Here is a 14906-nt window from a genome sequence, read left to right on the forward strand (position 1 = left end):
TCCAACACTGATTCAATCAGACAACATAATTATAGACCTCAGGTATAGATCCCAACAGAAATGGGAAAAGCAATGTTAACTACGCTTGTTCAGATTCTTCAATAAAATTTTGTCTTAACTTGAAAGACTATATTTTGCCCTTGGGTATCTTGATACCAATGAATGAACCACACAATGATAATGATGAAGAGGTTTCTTTTATATGTGAATAAGAATGCTGCTTCAACAGTTTTTTTTTTTTTTTTTTTTTTACAGGGCGTGGCAAGAATATCAGAATGCCAAGAATTCTCCTTAAATGAAAAATCAACAGCTGTGTAGACTTCAAACTACTTTCCTTGTAGCAACTTTTTCTTTTAGCTGCCGGGGCAAATACTCCATCTAGAGGACCACGTGCACAAGGAGAAGGCTTGCCTCTGCTGGGGAGAGAAAGCCCTGATTGCCTGGAAGACTCTCACAACCAACCTGGCCAACGGGTCCATGAGAGCAAGGTTTTACCTCGTCAAACCACACATTAATTAGAAAGCTGCTTTTTCTCTCCTACCCTCTACACACAAAGGTCCAGTCTTTCAAAATTCTTTGAACTTTGCTTTTATTCCTTGATTGTGATAAAATTAGTTAAATTAAAATTTTGCGTCCATTACTAATCCATCTCTAGGAGGAAGTTAGCAGAGTTCAACAACATATTGGCAAAATGCGCCAACACCATTTTAATATTTAGTTGGTGATAAGGATATTCAAAAGATAATTACTAACTTTCAAATTAAGCTTAATATTTGAAAAATACACAGACACGCAATCATTTTCATTAGCACTAATATACCACCATCCCAAAATTCTTAAGGCTTTTTAAAATATTGACTATTTTTCATTTTCCTTTCATCCCAGCATCCATACCACGATTGTTAGTGTATCCTATTTTTGTTATTCAAGGGATATGGGCAAAGCTGGCACAGTAAACATACACACATTTATCATAAAACTACATAAAACAGATGGCAAAGAAACGACTTTCTTTTTACCTTGCCATAAATAGAAATGGAACACAGTTTCCATTTTCCATTATGATCTGAAACCATAACCTCAATAACATAATATTTTAATTTATGAAATAACTTTAAGGATTGCATTTGGGAGAGGTTATAACTGACTGTGTGAATATCAGACTGTATTGTTTTCTAAAGATAGATTTATTTAACCCCCAAATAAAGCCCCATGATTTAGAATCAATTTCCAATTACTATGTATAGTCCTCTGTCCAGGAGCCACAGAATTCATTAGCAACTTTAAAGTTATTAACATGCACAATAAAATTGTGTTTATGTAGTCAGACCACAGAGGAAAAAGATAAACTTGGCAAATGATCATTGGAGTTTGGGCTTTTCAGAGGCTGTCAACCACACATTTCTCATGTGGTCAAGCTGAACCCACGCAGGTCTTCACAGTAGCCTCGGTTCCCTTCTGACTTTATGACCCTGGAATATCCAATCATACATACCTTGCATATATGCATGCGAGATTTCTGGTATCTTATAGGAAAAATGGTTTTTCTTTTTCTATAGTGACTAGAGATAGTAGGAGTTTTAAATAAATGCATCTATTTCAAGAGCAGCTGCTGTAAAATCAATTCATCCTTGTGAAGAAGAAGGCATTTTCCCCCTCCTTTTTGGGCAAAAATAATATCTCTTGACAGCCCTAATATGCCTTTTTCTCACTTTTGCTCTAGTCTTTCCTAGAGAAAAAAAAAATCTTTATCACAAAATCAAATGAAACAGTGTTATAAAAATTCTATCTTTGAATTTATGTTATAAAATTAAATTATGAAACAGAAATTGAACAAAGATATCTATTGTGTCCCTATTTTCTAGAGCAGTCATAGTGATTGCAAACTCTGAAGCATATAAAAATATAATGTCATTATTTTCTCAAAAAGTTGAGAAGACAGACATCACTTGAAGACACATAAATTCAGTTATAAGAGACCGGAAGCTTTTTTGCAGTTTGAAAAAGCTATAAATCAGTATTATTCAACTTGACTTGATAAGGGCTGAGAGCAGATTTAGGAAGAGTCTTGAGAACAGGAAAGAGGGAATATTTTATGTGATTTATTTTTAAATATTTAAATCCTGACTTGTTTTAAAAAGAATTTAAGACAGTTTAAATGGATATATAAAATTCAGTAAGATATCAAGAATAAAAAGTGAGAAAGAAATAGTAAATGCAAGAGTAATGTCATAAAATGGAACTAGAAATGAGACCACTGTATTAAAAAAAAAAAGCCCTTTAATGAATTCTATACATTTGAAGTAGATAGATCACCAAATTGGTCCTAAGCTTTTTAGTAGTCTCTACCGAATGGAAAAGCACAAAATTAAAACACACAGCACATATACACAATCCCATCCAGCTCCCCCACCCCCAAACCCCACACACGTGTATACGCACAAGCACATGAGTTGTTCTGGAGAATCATAAACAAGCCTCATGTTAATGCTGCAGAAATGAAGGCAAAGAATATTCACAAAGAGGGAACTCTACAAGGTAGTAAAAAATGTCTGACAACATGGATGAACCTTGAAAATACTATGCTAAGTGAAAGAAGTCATTTACAAAAGACCACATACTGTATGATTCTATTTATATGAAACGTCCACAATAGGCAGAAGTAAACAAGTGGTTTGGTTGCCTATGGCTCAGGGGATGGAGGTTGGAGAAAGGTTGCTAATGGATATAGGGTTTCTTTCAGGGGTGATAAACAGGTTTTAAAATTAGGTTGTGTCGATGGTCGCACCAGTCTGTGAATACACTAAAAATACTGAATTATATACTTTAAGTGGGTAACTTGTATGGCATGTTACTTTATGTGTATGTGAATTATATCTCAAGGAAACTGTTAAAAATGTAACACAATGCTTACCCTAGACCAGTGGTTATGAAACTTACGTGTGCATCACAATCGGCTAGACAGCTCATGAAAACGCTGACGCCTCAGACCCACTCCTAGAGTTTCTGATTCAGTAGGTCTGTGGTGAGACCTGAAAATCTGCATTTCTAGCAAGTTCTTGGGTGATGCTGATGCTGCTGGCCCGGGGAATACTCCTTGAGAAGTAGTGTATAGATGATATGAATAATTGAAAAGGCTGTCTCTTTTACTTTTACTTTCTTCAATATAGTTTGGAGACATCACAGTAACGCACGGTTTAGTAAAAACAATCCAATGGGAGGCCATTATGACAAAGAAGGCGGTAGCAATAAAAGCAATAATAATAATGCCAATCACCACCACAATACCATCAATAACAGCCCTAGTGGCATTTAATATTTACTGATCCTTACTGTATAACAAGTACCGGGTTAAGGGCTTCTATGGCCATTGTTTAATTTAATCTTCACAACTACTCTATGAGATGAGGATGTTGGTGAAATTACTACAATGATATTTAAACTTCTCAAGCACTTACTATATACTATATGCTGTTACCAATTTCTTTATGTACATTGTTTCACTTTACAGATAAAGAGCCTGAGGGCCCTTAGAATTTCACCCCCACTGCTAAGAAGTGGAAAGCCAGGGGATCTACCCCCACAGTCCTTCCTCCTAACCATCACACTATCCTCACTTTACGTGCCATACTGAAGCATCTGCTCTTGCTGAGCTGGCTTCATTGTTAGATTTTAGAGGATTCAGAGCAGCGACTCCCGCAAAACAATGCTGTGACACTTGAGAAATATCACGTGTGATTTGTTACCCTAATAAACTACTAATTTTGCAAATTACATGCTTTATAAATTACACTCTTGATCCCTATAATGATGTCATTCACATTCATATGAATACCAATAGGCTCAATGACTGGAAGAGAATGGGCTGTCACTGTGCATAATACATTTTTGCCCCCTGAGACTTGAGACCATTATTCTTCAGGCATAAATGCATTATGTCAGGCATTTGAACTTTTTTGTCATCTGTGATCTTCCAATCAGAAGAGTTTGCAATATTCTCACTGCTTTTCCACAAATACTCTTGCCTTCCAGTCTAGTTTTCATTAGTCAGTGGCCTTTGAAGACTTCCAGTTTGCTCTCCTGAGCTAGAGACTGAAGCACTATAACCAAAATTCAGGTGAGAAGGAGGGTTGAAACCCTTCTATGACAGCATTTACTAGAATATAGCAAGCACTCTGTTGAAGGCAAAACGTTACACTGAGAGTACTTTAGTTTTTACACAATACACTGATAGTATATTGATTTTCATAGTTTTGGGTATATTGTCATGTGCATTAGCACAAACATAACAGGCACATCAAGTACATGAACTCATGAATATCACTGCCTAGGACACGGCTAAAATAAATGATTGTTCACATGACACGTGAAAACATCGTTAGGTGGATAAATGAATGTCTGAGATTTGGGAAGCATTCTTATTTGGGAACCGAATGCCTTAACAAACTTGTAAACTTTAAAAGTAAGCAAGATCTGAGATAGAACTATGATATTTGTTCCACATCCACATGTTTAATTCTGAGTTATTTCTCTCTTTGGACACGGCATTCAGATTCAGCAATATGAGGCTACACCCCCTCACCTCCTTGGTTCTTGAATCTCAACCATCCAGGAGCATAAATAAGCTTTCTAGCTTTCGGCTAACTGCTCTCCACAGATCATTCAGGCCTGAGCTGCCTGTGTCTCAGTCCTCTTTAATGAGAACGAGCCATTTCTAGGACTACTTCCTGTTACACTTCATTTTCCAAGTGCGAAGGCAGCAATCATCCCCCTGCCTGCCTACAGGTTTGTGTCTGTGTCTCAGCTGGAAGTTTCCTTCCTTTGTCTAAAATGAGCTCTGTCCCTGTCACTGCTGAAAAGTCTCGTATCATGCCACGGGTTCCTGTCAAACACCATGCATCTCTCTATCCAAACCCAGGAGACTCTCTGTCTTATTCCACTTTGCTTCCATTTTTTTTTTTAAATAAACAAAACAAATAAAAAATATTTTTAAAAAACTATCACTACGGAAACCCTCTTCTCTAGGACTTGACTTAAACACAATAAACCTGTGGTCCATAAATGCTGGAATCCTTTCTTCACTTGCAATTATACGCAAACCCCCAATGTGTGAAACATATTAAATATGAGATGCTGGAGGTGGATACCCAGGTGGCTAATCAATGTTTAGAAGGGTTTCCAATATCACTTATTATTGGGAAAATATAAATTAAATCAACATATCACTTTTCACCATCAGATTGGTGAAAACTCTGATAGTGCTATTATTGGGACATGTAGAAAATGGGAATACCAGTGCATGTCTTGTGGGATATAAATTCGTATAGCTATTTTGAAGAGCAATCTGGTAGCATCTAGTAAAATAGAAAATATAAAGACCTTACCACTCATTTCCCTTGCAGGTTTATATAAGAAAGAAACTCTCATACTTGTATTCATAAATATACACGCATTAATGTCTATTACACTATTGCTTGTAATAGCAAAATATCAGAAACAAGCTAAAATTCAATAGGAGGACAGGTACCTTGTGGTCTATTCATGAGAGGAATACTATATAGCTGTTAAAAGGAGAAGGCTAGACATTATATATGAACATAGATCTCAAAAATGTGGTACCTGCTAGAGAATATACATTGTCAACATGACATACATTATGATACCATTTATGTAAATAAAAACACATAACAAATGCGATGAATTAATAAACACTACTCTTAGTCTTAACCACTCAAATATTCCTAGTCAAGAACTCCTAACTCCCTCTTGCTGCTTCCTAAATGGTAGCCATCCTCAAGACACAGTTCAAATCCAACCTCCCCCAGGACTATATTGAGCTGTAGGGATTCCTTTTCTCCCTTGATCCACTCTAATAATTAAAAGTTTTAGGCGTGTGGCCTCTTCTATCTCATACTATCATTGAGGGATTAATAGAAGTTCCTCATATAGAATGTTTAATGTAATTCTTACTGCATAGCAAGAACTCATTGACTATTAGCTGCTATTATTATTACAAATTTATTTCTTCATTAGTTTGGCATGGTACTCTGTCATTGTAGATATTCAATAAATGTTTACTTTTGACTACAAATATGATGATGATATATTTCTGCTAATGATATATTTGCCCAGGTCATCTCCTAAGGTGGGGTTCCTGGCTCGTTATTTACTGGACACCCTAAATCGCTAATCAAGTCTGTGGGCATTCAAGAGTTGGACATTCACAGGTTCCATGCTTGAGTGCTGAGGCACTGTGACCTGGGAACCTCAGAGGAGCACTAATCCTAGGTTCTGTTGATGCTAGTAATAGGGCTCTAGCAAGATATCCAAACCTTCTAGCCCATAGTCACCGAGAAAGAGTTTACGCTTTTTAGAAACCAAGTATTAATCCTGGGACTTTTCTTCTAAGACCTTGAAAACCAGGGAAATTCCTCAATTTCAGGAGTATCAGAGGAGGCACTTTTAGAGAAACATGGGAAAGAGAAGAATAAGAAGGGTATATAGAGATGGGGAGAACATGGAGAGCAAGGGTAATTTATTAAGCGGAGCACCCAATATCCACTGGGCACAGAGACTTTAAGGAAGTGATGATCTCATTTAACACAACATCTATAGGACAGGGAGACTGTTATGCCTGGTTTACAGATTAGGAAACTGAAGCTGGAGATTAATTAACTTGTCCAAAGCTGCACAGATAATAAGCATTAGAATAAAGATTTAACCCTAGGTCTTGCTTACTTCATGTTTGTGGCAGAAATAAGTTGAATCTATTTATTTTAATTAGATTCATTTATATTTGATTAAATTAAATTAAAAAGTATATATTCTATCCACTTATATGTCCAGGCCCTTAGTCAATAATTTCAAGAATTGAAAGAAGTGACCTATTTGGAAAGGCATTTCTAAAGCTGGCAGTCACTCTGGATGACAAATTCCATACTCACAGAGTCTCAAATCACTAGTACTAGACAACAAATATTATATACAAAACAAATTAAGGAAAAGAAACAGATCTCACAGTCACTACTTTTTTAGTAACAAAATAATATGACACACATAAACATAGGAAGAAGTTTGCCTAAAATTAGCACATACATTTTGTTCAGGAGGTTGAAGGGTTTTGTGTAGGTCATTCTTTGATTTCTGCAGTAAGGTCAGTTCTCTTTGGTGGTTCCTCTGTGGATATCTTGTCAAGATTCTCTCTCCAATGTGATTTCTAAAGAAGTGTCTTCTCTACAGTATTACTCATGACCCATCAGATGAAGCAAATAACGTCCTAAAGGGGTCAGTTTTTGTGTAATTCTTAGCAACCCGAAGATGAAGGGGGCTCCCTCTGGGCTTATTACGTCCATTTGTCACCGATATGGACTGAAGTAATGGAGCAACCACAGCACTGAAATTCTCCTGGGAAGAGATGACACTTAGTGATGATGAAAAACTGTCCCTGCTTCTGCTGCTCTGCACAAACACATCCCTTTCAAGTAATCAAGAGATAACTGAAAGCTTCAATGACCTATGTGTACAGTGCTTGTTATTCACTTTAGTATTTGAAATAGGAGATAATAGGAAATAATAGCAGCTCTTCTCCGAATAGTACAACCAAACAAAAGTAAAAAAAAAAAAGCCAAAGTGGAAAAAAGACTAAGGAAAAAAGGAAGACATTTTTCTGTTTCAACACAAATAAACTACATGACTCAAAAGTGAACTCTGCAAAGGAGTAAGTCAAGAGAAATTAAATCTTTACTGACATCAATTGGTTACATGTCACTTATTTACAAAGCAGAACATTTCATAAGTTATGCTCTCCCGAGATATAAATTTCAGGTGGAACATGTTGAGAATATGACATTCAACAAGATAATAAAACTCAATAAGCTGATGGGCCTTTTAGCCTCTCTCTTATGAATTAAATATTTACTAGAATAGAATGATTAAAGCTCTGTATCTCAAGGGTGATAAATGAGTTGTATGCTGAAAGGTACCCTGATTAATCTTACTAATGGCATATCAACTATCTTAATTTTAAGGAGCCATTATAGAATGACAGATTGCAGAGTAATGTAGCATAAGGAAAATAAGTTACAGACAGACAACTAAGCAATATGGTGTCACATTGCAACATAATCCCAGAGTTCCTGTTAGGGGAAATAACTGCACCAGCATTTTCATTTTAATTGACTTTTGAGTGGCAATCAAATTTCCCAGCACAATTATTTTTTGATAAAACATGACATTTTATAATCCAATCAAATTTTGTATTTTTAAGTCCAACCCTAATCATCCATTAATCAAATATAAATTTGAAAATGCCTACTATAAATGCTTTCTGCAAACGCATTGGGACAAGATGGCTCTTAGCATTCAATGGCAATTCCATAACCGAAAATTTGAGTGCTGATGCTGCATTCTCCCTTTCTTAAAATAAATATATAAAATCTGCTGATTGTTCAGCCCGCATTTTGTAAATTTGTGCTGTAGATGATCAAGGGAGAATTTGCCAATACACATATACTTCAAAACTCAAATAAAGAATGGATATACCAAGCTTATAGTCTTACCCAAAGTCATTAAAATCAATTACTAAATGGGGTTGGTTTAAATGAGGCAGACTTTAGTCAAGTGGTTCTAGCCCAGAGGCTAGTCTGTTATGGGACTCTTGCCATTTACCAACCCCTCCCAGGGTTTCTAATGGGCAATGAGGGTTGAGAATCGTTTTCTGGGTCTTGCAATATAGGCAACTACTGAGAGTTCCTTAGAGAGTCCGATCTATCAGATACCTTGCTAACTTTCTCATGCGAAGAGGCTCTTCTGCCATTTCAGTCAAACAGATTGTAACTAGAGGCTCATGTCTGGAGTGTGAGGCTGCAAGTAATACTGGATATGTAGGAAAAGAGAGTGTGAAATTTTTGAAAACTGTACAAAGGGTAGATTTAGACTGTGAGTTAAGGTAGGTTGCTTTTTACCTGTTTGTTTTTGAATTTGTATCATAACCTCTCCAAAGCTTTCATGTTCATCTTCTGGAACTTATGCTTATAACTGTATCACAATCGAGTGATTACGTCCTATGCTTGATTCTAAAAATCTATGTATGCACAAAACTTGCTAATATACAGGACCTGAACATTTTAGAAACCTACGTTATTCATTCATTCATTCACTCATTGAATAATTGTTCAGAGCCTACTTCATTAGGCATTGTTCTAGGTACCAGGGAGGAGCAGTAAACAGGAAAACAAAAATCTTTGCTCCCATGGAACTTATTCTGGTGAAGGGGTTTCTGAGTAAGCAGCTTTATTTATTTCTTTTTATCTATAACATTTTGCTCATCCACAAATAATTTGAAACTGTTACAGAGTTAAGCACAATACAATAGAAAAAGTTAATACAGATAAAGAAAAAATAAATCTAGGACAACAGGGATGATATTATAACCTTGGTGAACGCAAAAAAAATTCAGAGTAAATACCCTGAAAGGTAGTTAGAATAATTCAAAGGTAGAATAAACTGCAACTGATGTTAAATAAAAACCCAATATGTTCAAAAGTATAAAAATCCAACTCCTCTAAAACACTATTTTGTTTTAATCCAGAGTTGTGCCTCAGAGTATTTGTGAAGTTCTTAAAAAATTGAGATCCCTTGAGCCACCTCAGAACCTCTCTGTTACAAACCATGTGGGGGCCAAATATACATAGTTTTTTAAAGCCCCAAAAGAGTTCTTATGTGCATTTTAAAGCCACTGTCTGGAGGGTGGGACTTCTCAGATGGCAGAGTGAGGAGCTCTGCAAACCCCCTCTTCCCCAAAAAACTATGACACTGGAAAATATTGTCAAAAAACCATGTCAGTGCCCTGGTGATCAACCAAAGTCAAGCAATAAGCTGAGAAGCGTTTCTTTGTGGAAAACTGCTGAGTGCCGGTAAGAAGAGCAGGAGTCTGTGGTCCTCCTGCCTGGCGCTGCTCCCAGCACTGCCCCTCTCAGCTCCAGTTCTACCAGGGCGGGGCTGCCGGTGGAAACCAGCAACTTGCTGCTGCGCAAGGGGTCTGACTGCATTTGAAGAGGAGAGTGGAAAATCCCTCTCAGGTACTGTCAGAAACATTAGTGTTCTTGGAGGCAAACGAATCCTGATGGCCCACCTCACAGCTAGCCTGAGATTGCAGCACCACTTGGGCCACTTCCTAGAGCAGTGGACTAGCCAGAAATGTAACCAGGAGATTCTGGAAATGGGGAGCCACGGAGGGCTCTGATAAATTTCCACACATGCTGAGCTGACCAGTAGGACCTAACAGGACCTGGTGGAAATACAAGGCAGGGCAGATTTGGAAATTTCTGAACTTTGAATATGTTCCCCAATTCACAAACAGACACACCAGCAGAGGTTGTAAGCCTTACTGGACTGACTTGTTTGAGTACATCCTTTGGCTAATCGTTGACCGACCATTAAGCTACAGAGACGGTAGGGCAACCCTAGGACACGAGGCTTTGACATAAAAGTAAGAACCAAATTACCACTCAGAACAAAATTGAAAACACAACTTGAAAAAAAGATGAGAAAGTTGCTACAGGGGTCTGAAAAACAGAAGGCAGCACAATGAATTCCTTTTCGGACTGTTCTGCAATTATTTAACCACTATTTGTATTTATTTTACTCCAGACCAGACACTGTGCTGGATGCTTGGACACAATGATAAACATGACAGACAAGGTTGAAAGTAAATAATTTATATTCTAGAACTAGAGTTTGCTTTTTAAGGTCTCAAGATTTGGGCAAACCGCTCTGGTCTTGCAAATAGCCTCAAATTTCTAAAAGCACATGGTGTTTATGACATGTATGACATACAATATTTTAACTAACAGGTCTGAGGTACCAAAATACATTACCAAATTATCTTAAGTGATAGCATTTTGTTTCATTCTGTACAAAGAAAATAACATTAACATATAACGAGGGCATCTATGTTCCAGTGCTGGCTCTAATACTTTCTATCTGAATAGTTTTTGCCAGAACGCTCTGTAGAGCTCAGTTTCACTATTGTTAAGGTGAAGCAGAGTTGACTAAATTTCTAAGGTGACTCCTTGATCTCAAATCTTATGACTACTTGTAAAAGCATACAATAATACACATTAACATCAAAAAATATTTCTAAGAAAACTATCCAGTCTTACTTTAGTGAATGCCATCTATCCATAATTAAGATTGCATTTGTAAACACATGCACATTTTAAAAGTGGTATTTAAAGAGCTTATTTTCTTAAATGGGAAAAACATTGCATTTGAAATCTTCTTTACAAGAGTTGGCAGCAGACTTTATTTTACTATATGGTATTGGATTCAAACCTTATGTCATAATATATTCATAAAGATTGCAAGGCTTCAGGGACCTGCCCCGTGGCCAAGTGGTGAAGTTCACACGCTCTGCTTTGGCAGCCTGGGTTTCACTGGTTTGGATCCCGGACACAGACCTACACATCACTCATCAAGCCATGCTGGGGTGGCATCCCATATAGCAGAACTAGAAGGACCTACAACTAGCATATAAAACTATGTACTAGGGGTCTTTAGGGAGAAGAAGAAAAATAAAAGATTGGCACAGATGCTAGCTCAGGGTCAATCCTTAAAAAAAAAAAAAGATGATATTTAAAACAAAAAAGCTGCAAGTTGGCCCAAACTGTCACTGATCAAAATTAAAAAAAAAAAAAAAAAGACTACAAAGGTAGAAATTAGCTAGATTTTATTGCACCTGGAAGATCAGAATGTTAACATCATGACCCTTGATGGTTATTTTTTATTTATTTAACGAATATTATACAGTAGTGCCAGATTATCCACAGGGGATGAGTTTCAAGACCCCAGTGGAGGGGCCAGCCTGGTGGCAGAGTGGTTAAGTTCACATGCTCTGCTTTGGCAACCCAGGGTTTCTCCGGTTCAGATCCTGGGCGCAGACATGCCACTGCTCATCAAGCCATGCTGAGGCGGCGTCCTACATGCCACAACCAGAAGGACCTACAACTGGAATATACAACTAGGTACTGGAGGGCTTTGGGGAAAAGAAGAAGAAGGGAAAAAAAAAAAAAAAAAAACGGTGCAGCCTAGGCTCATGGGTCCAGGATCTGAAATAATTGAAAAAAAAAAAAGACCCCAGTGGATGCCTGAAATGAGGATAGTACTGAACCCTATATGTAGTATGTTTCTTCCTACATATACACACCTGTGATAGTTTAACTTGTAAATTAGGCACAGTAAGAGTTAACAACTAATAATAAAATAGAACTATAACAATATGCTGTAATAAAAGTTTCTGTAGATCTTAGCAACCTCAGCATGTGAGGTTTTTTCTTTCCTTAAGTCAAGAACTTTCATCTTTTCACTTAAAGGAAGCACTTTATGGCTTCTCTTTGGAATATCCAAATTGCTAATATGACTACTCCTGCACTTTGGGGCTGTTATTAAGTAAAATAAGGGTTACTTGAACACAAGCACTGTGAAACCACGATAGTCGATTTGATAACTGAGAGGGGGCTACCAAGCAACTAAAGGTCAGAAGGCATACTGTGTAAAAGTATGGACCCACTGGACAAAGGGATGATTCATGTCAGGGGACAGGAGGAGGAGAGCATGAGATTTCATCACACTACTCAGAACGGCTCGCAATTTAAACCTTGTGAATGGTTTATTTTGGGAATTTTTCATTTAATATTTTCAAACTTCAGTTGACCACAGGTAACTGAAACCACGAAAAGGGAAGCTGCAGATAAGGGGGGACTACTGTATAGTGATTACTGTGTGTCAAACATTGTTCTAAGCACCTCACACATATCAATTCATTTAATCCTCAAGGCACCCCTAAGAAGGGCTACTATTATTATCACATCTCTTTTACAGATGAGGAAATGGAGGCATCAAGAGGTTGACTAACTTGCCTAAGGTACTAACAGGCAGTAAGAGATTAACTTGTTTGTGGCAAGTGGCTTAGAGCTTGGATTAAACTCAGGTCAGCTGGCTCCCAAGCCCCATGCTCTCATCTACTCATCAAACCTATGGGCTTGTGTCGTAAGACAGAATACCTGACAAGGGAAATGATGGCAGTTATTAAAGAAAAGAACACATCTTATTTCCCTTAAATGTGTGTACGTACACACACACACACACACACACATAAACATTTACACTCTCACGCAGCCCTCACACATACAGAAAACCAAAGAATAAATTTGACAGATTTAAAATTTACCAAAAAAAAAAAATTACCAGAAATGAACCCCCTTAAATTTTAAGTCATGAGCAAATATGTTGCATATATAATGTGAATTCTGCACAACCTTTATGGAATATCAAAATATGTAGTTTTACAGTTTAACATGTGCATGACAGAAACACTCTTTATTTACCAGTTTGAAAGAACTATCTTTCTAATTTAAAGGTCTTCTCTCACCTCTACCTTAAATAAACGTAGCAATTTCACCTTCTAGATAATTTAAGTTGGTCGAATCACTTTAGTCTTCCGGTGTTTCTGGCTTATAATATCATGTGTTTCTGCTCTCCTCACTCAGCACCTTTGCTCTAGCCAGAGTGACATCTGTATTCTTTTTATGCACATTTGAAGATTTCATACTCAGATGACGAATTTTTCCTGTTAGTGCTGAGAGGTTATTTTTGAAAGAAGTTTTTTATATCAACCAAACATGTTTTATATGGCTGAGATGTTCATGTCAGACCTCTAAGACATTCTCATGCATTTATCAAAAAATCATGATAGAACCCCACCGAACAGTGAAAATGCCAAGAGACATGAAATGGGGTAAAATAGAGGACTTCAGAAACCTCTCATTAGTGGCAAAAACATACAGGCACAGGGCAAGGGCAGGCAAGCATCAGTGTCGCCACTGAGAGACTGCAGCAGTTAAAAGAAAAGTGGAAGCTAATGACATGCCAGATGAGAAACAGTCCTCTCTAGAGCATCACGTGACATTCCCTTCTAGGAACAGGGAGCCTGTCTTGTGCTTCCTGGCGTGCTTCTGAGTTGGTCTTTGTAGCAAAGAGACAATTTTGCTTAACTTTTTAATTAACGTGTGTCCTTGCTGACAGACATTGTGAATGAGGCACTTTTTCCTTCCCATTACGGCTTAGACCTTAGACTTAATTACTGTGGAAATAAATCAAGACACATGACTTCAGGCACAGCATTTTAAATGTCGGCAGAGTAACGATATTAATTCTCTGTTTTAAAGTATCAGTGTCATCCCATCTTTACAACGAGTGATGTGAAAATAATTTAAGGAAGGAGGTTACTGACTCGGAGACACTGCAAGTCACGGGAAGATCACCTATTAGTTCCAACGTAGAAAGGCTTTATTTGGATGACGACTTAGTTTTATTTGGGGCATACTCATAGCTACTTATATGTAAAGGAACTCTGGTCTTCAAGTTTACATACGAAATGACCAGAGCTCTTTGACTTGGGTCTAAATGGCCTACTAAAATATATCCTCCATGCATATAATCAAAAGCCGGCCATATTTTTTTTTATTGCCTAAAATGAGTAGGGAGAATACTTAAAATTACTCCATCTTTCATGTCATGAGCTATAAGCCATGGAAACGCAATGAAGTTACTAAATGTTTAGTCCTCCAGTAAAATACGCATTTGGACAAAAAAAAAAAAATCTTAAAATGACCTTAAAAGAAAGAAAGTTGAAGACACGCGGGATACCTTCTCATGCAATCCAGTGCTCGGATAAAGAAGTCCTTGTGCAACTGGTGCTCGTCCCTCAAGATTGAGCACTGTTCAAGCGTCACTGACATCGACGTCCTGTCTTTGGCACTTTTACAACAGGTGAAACGGATACCATTTAGTTTGCGACAAATCTGTAACACAGACATATGAACAGTTTATTGTTCATTTGTAGATTA

The 14906-nt window shown here is 37.3% G+C and overlaps 1 protein-coding gene across 2 annotated transcripts in view; it reads right to left on the reverse strand.

Moving 5' to 3' along the window:
- The window catches only part of INPP4B (inositol polyphosphate-4-phosphatase type II B), a 749608-nt gene that overhangs the window by 31757 nt on the left and 702945 nt on the right, over positions 1–14906 (reverse strand). For both annotated transcript variants that reach the window (XM_046657053.1, XM_046657054.1), the window contains one exon: positions 14707–14861. In XM_046657053.1, coding sequence (XP_046513009.1) covers positions 14707–14861 — 155 coding nt within the window. The remainder of the gene's footprint in view (positions 1–14706; positions 14862–14906) is intronic.

Source organism: Equus quagga, chromosome 3 (genome assembly GCF_021613505.1).
Source record: "Equus quagga isolate Etosha38 chromosome 3, UCLA_HA_Equagga_1.0, whole genome shotgun sequence".
Classification (NCBI taxonomy): Eukaryota; Metazoa; Chordata; class Mammalia; order Perissodactyla; family Equidae; genus Equus; species Equus quagga.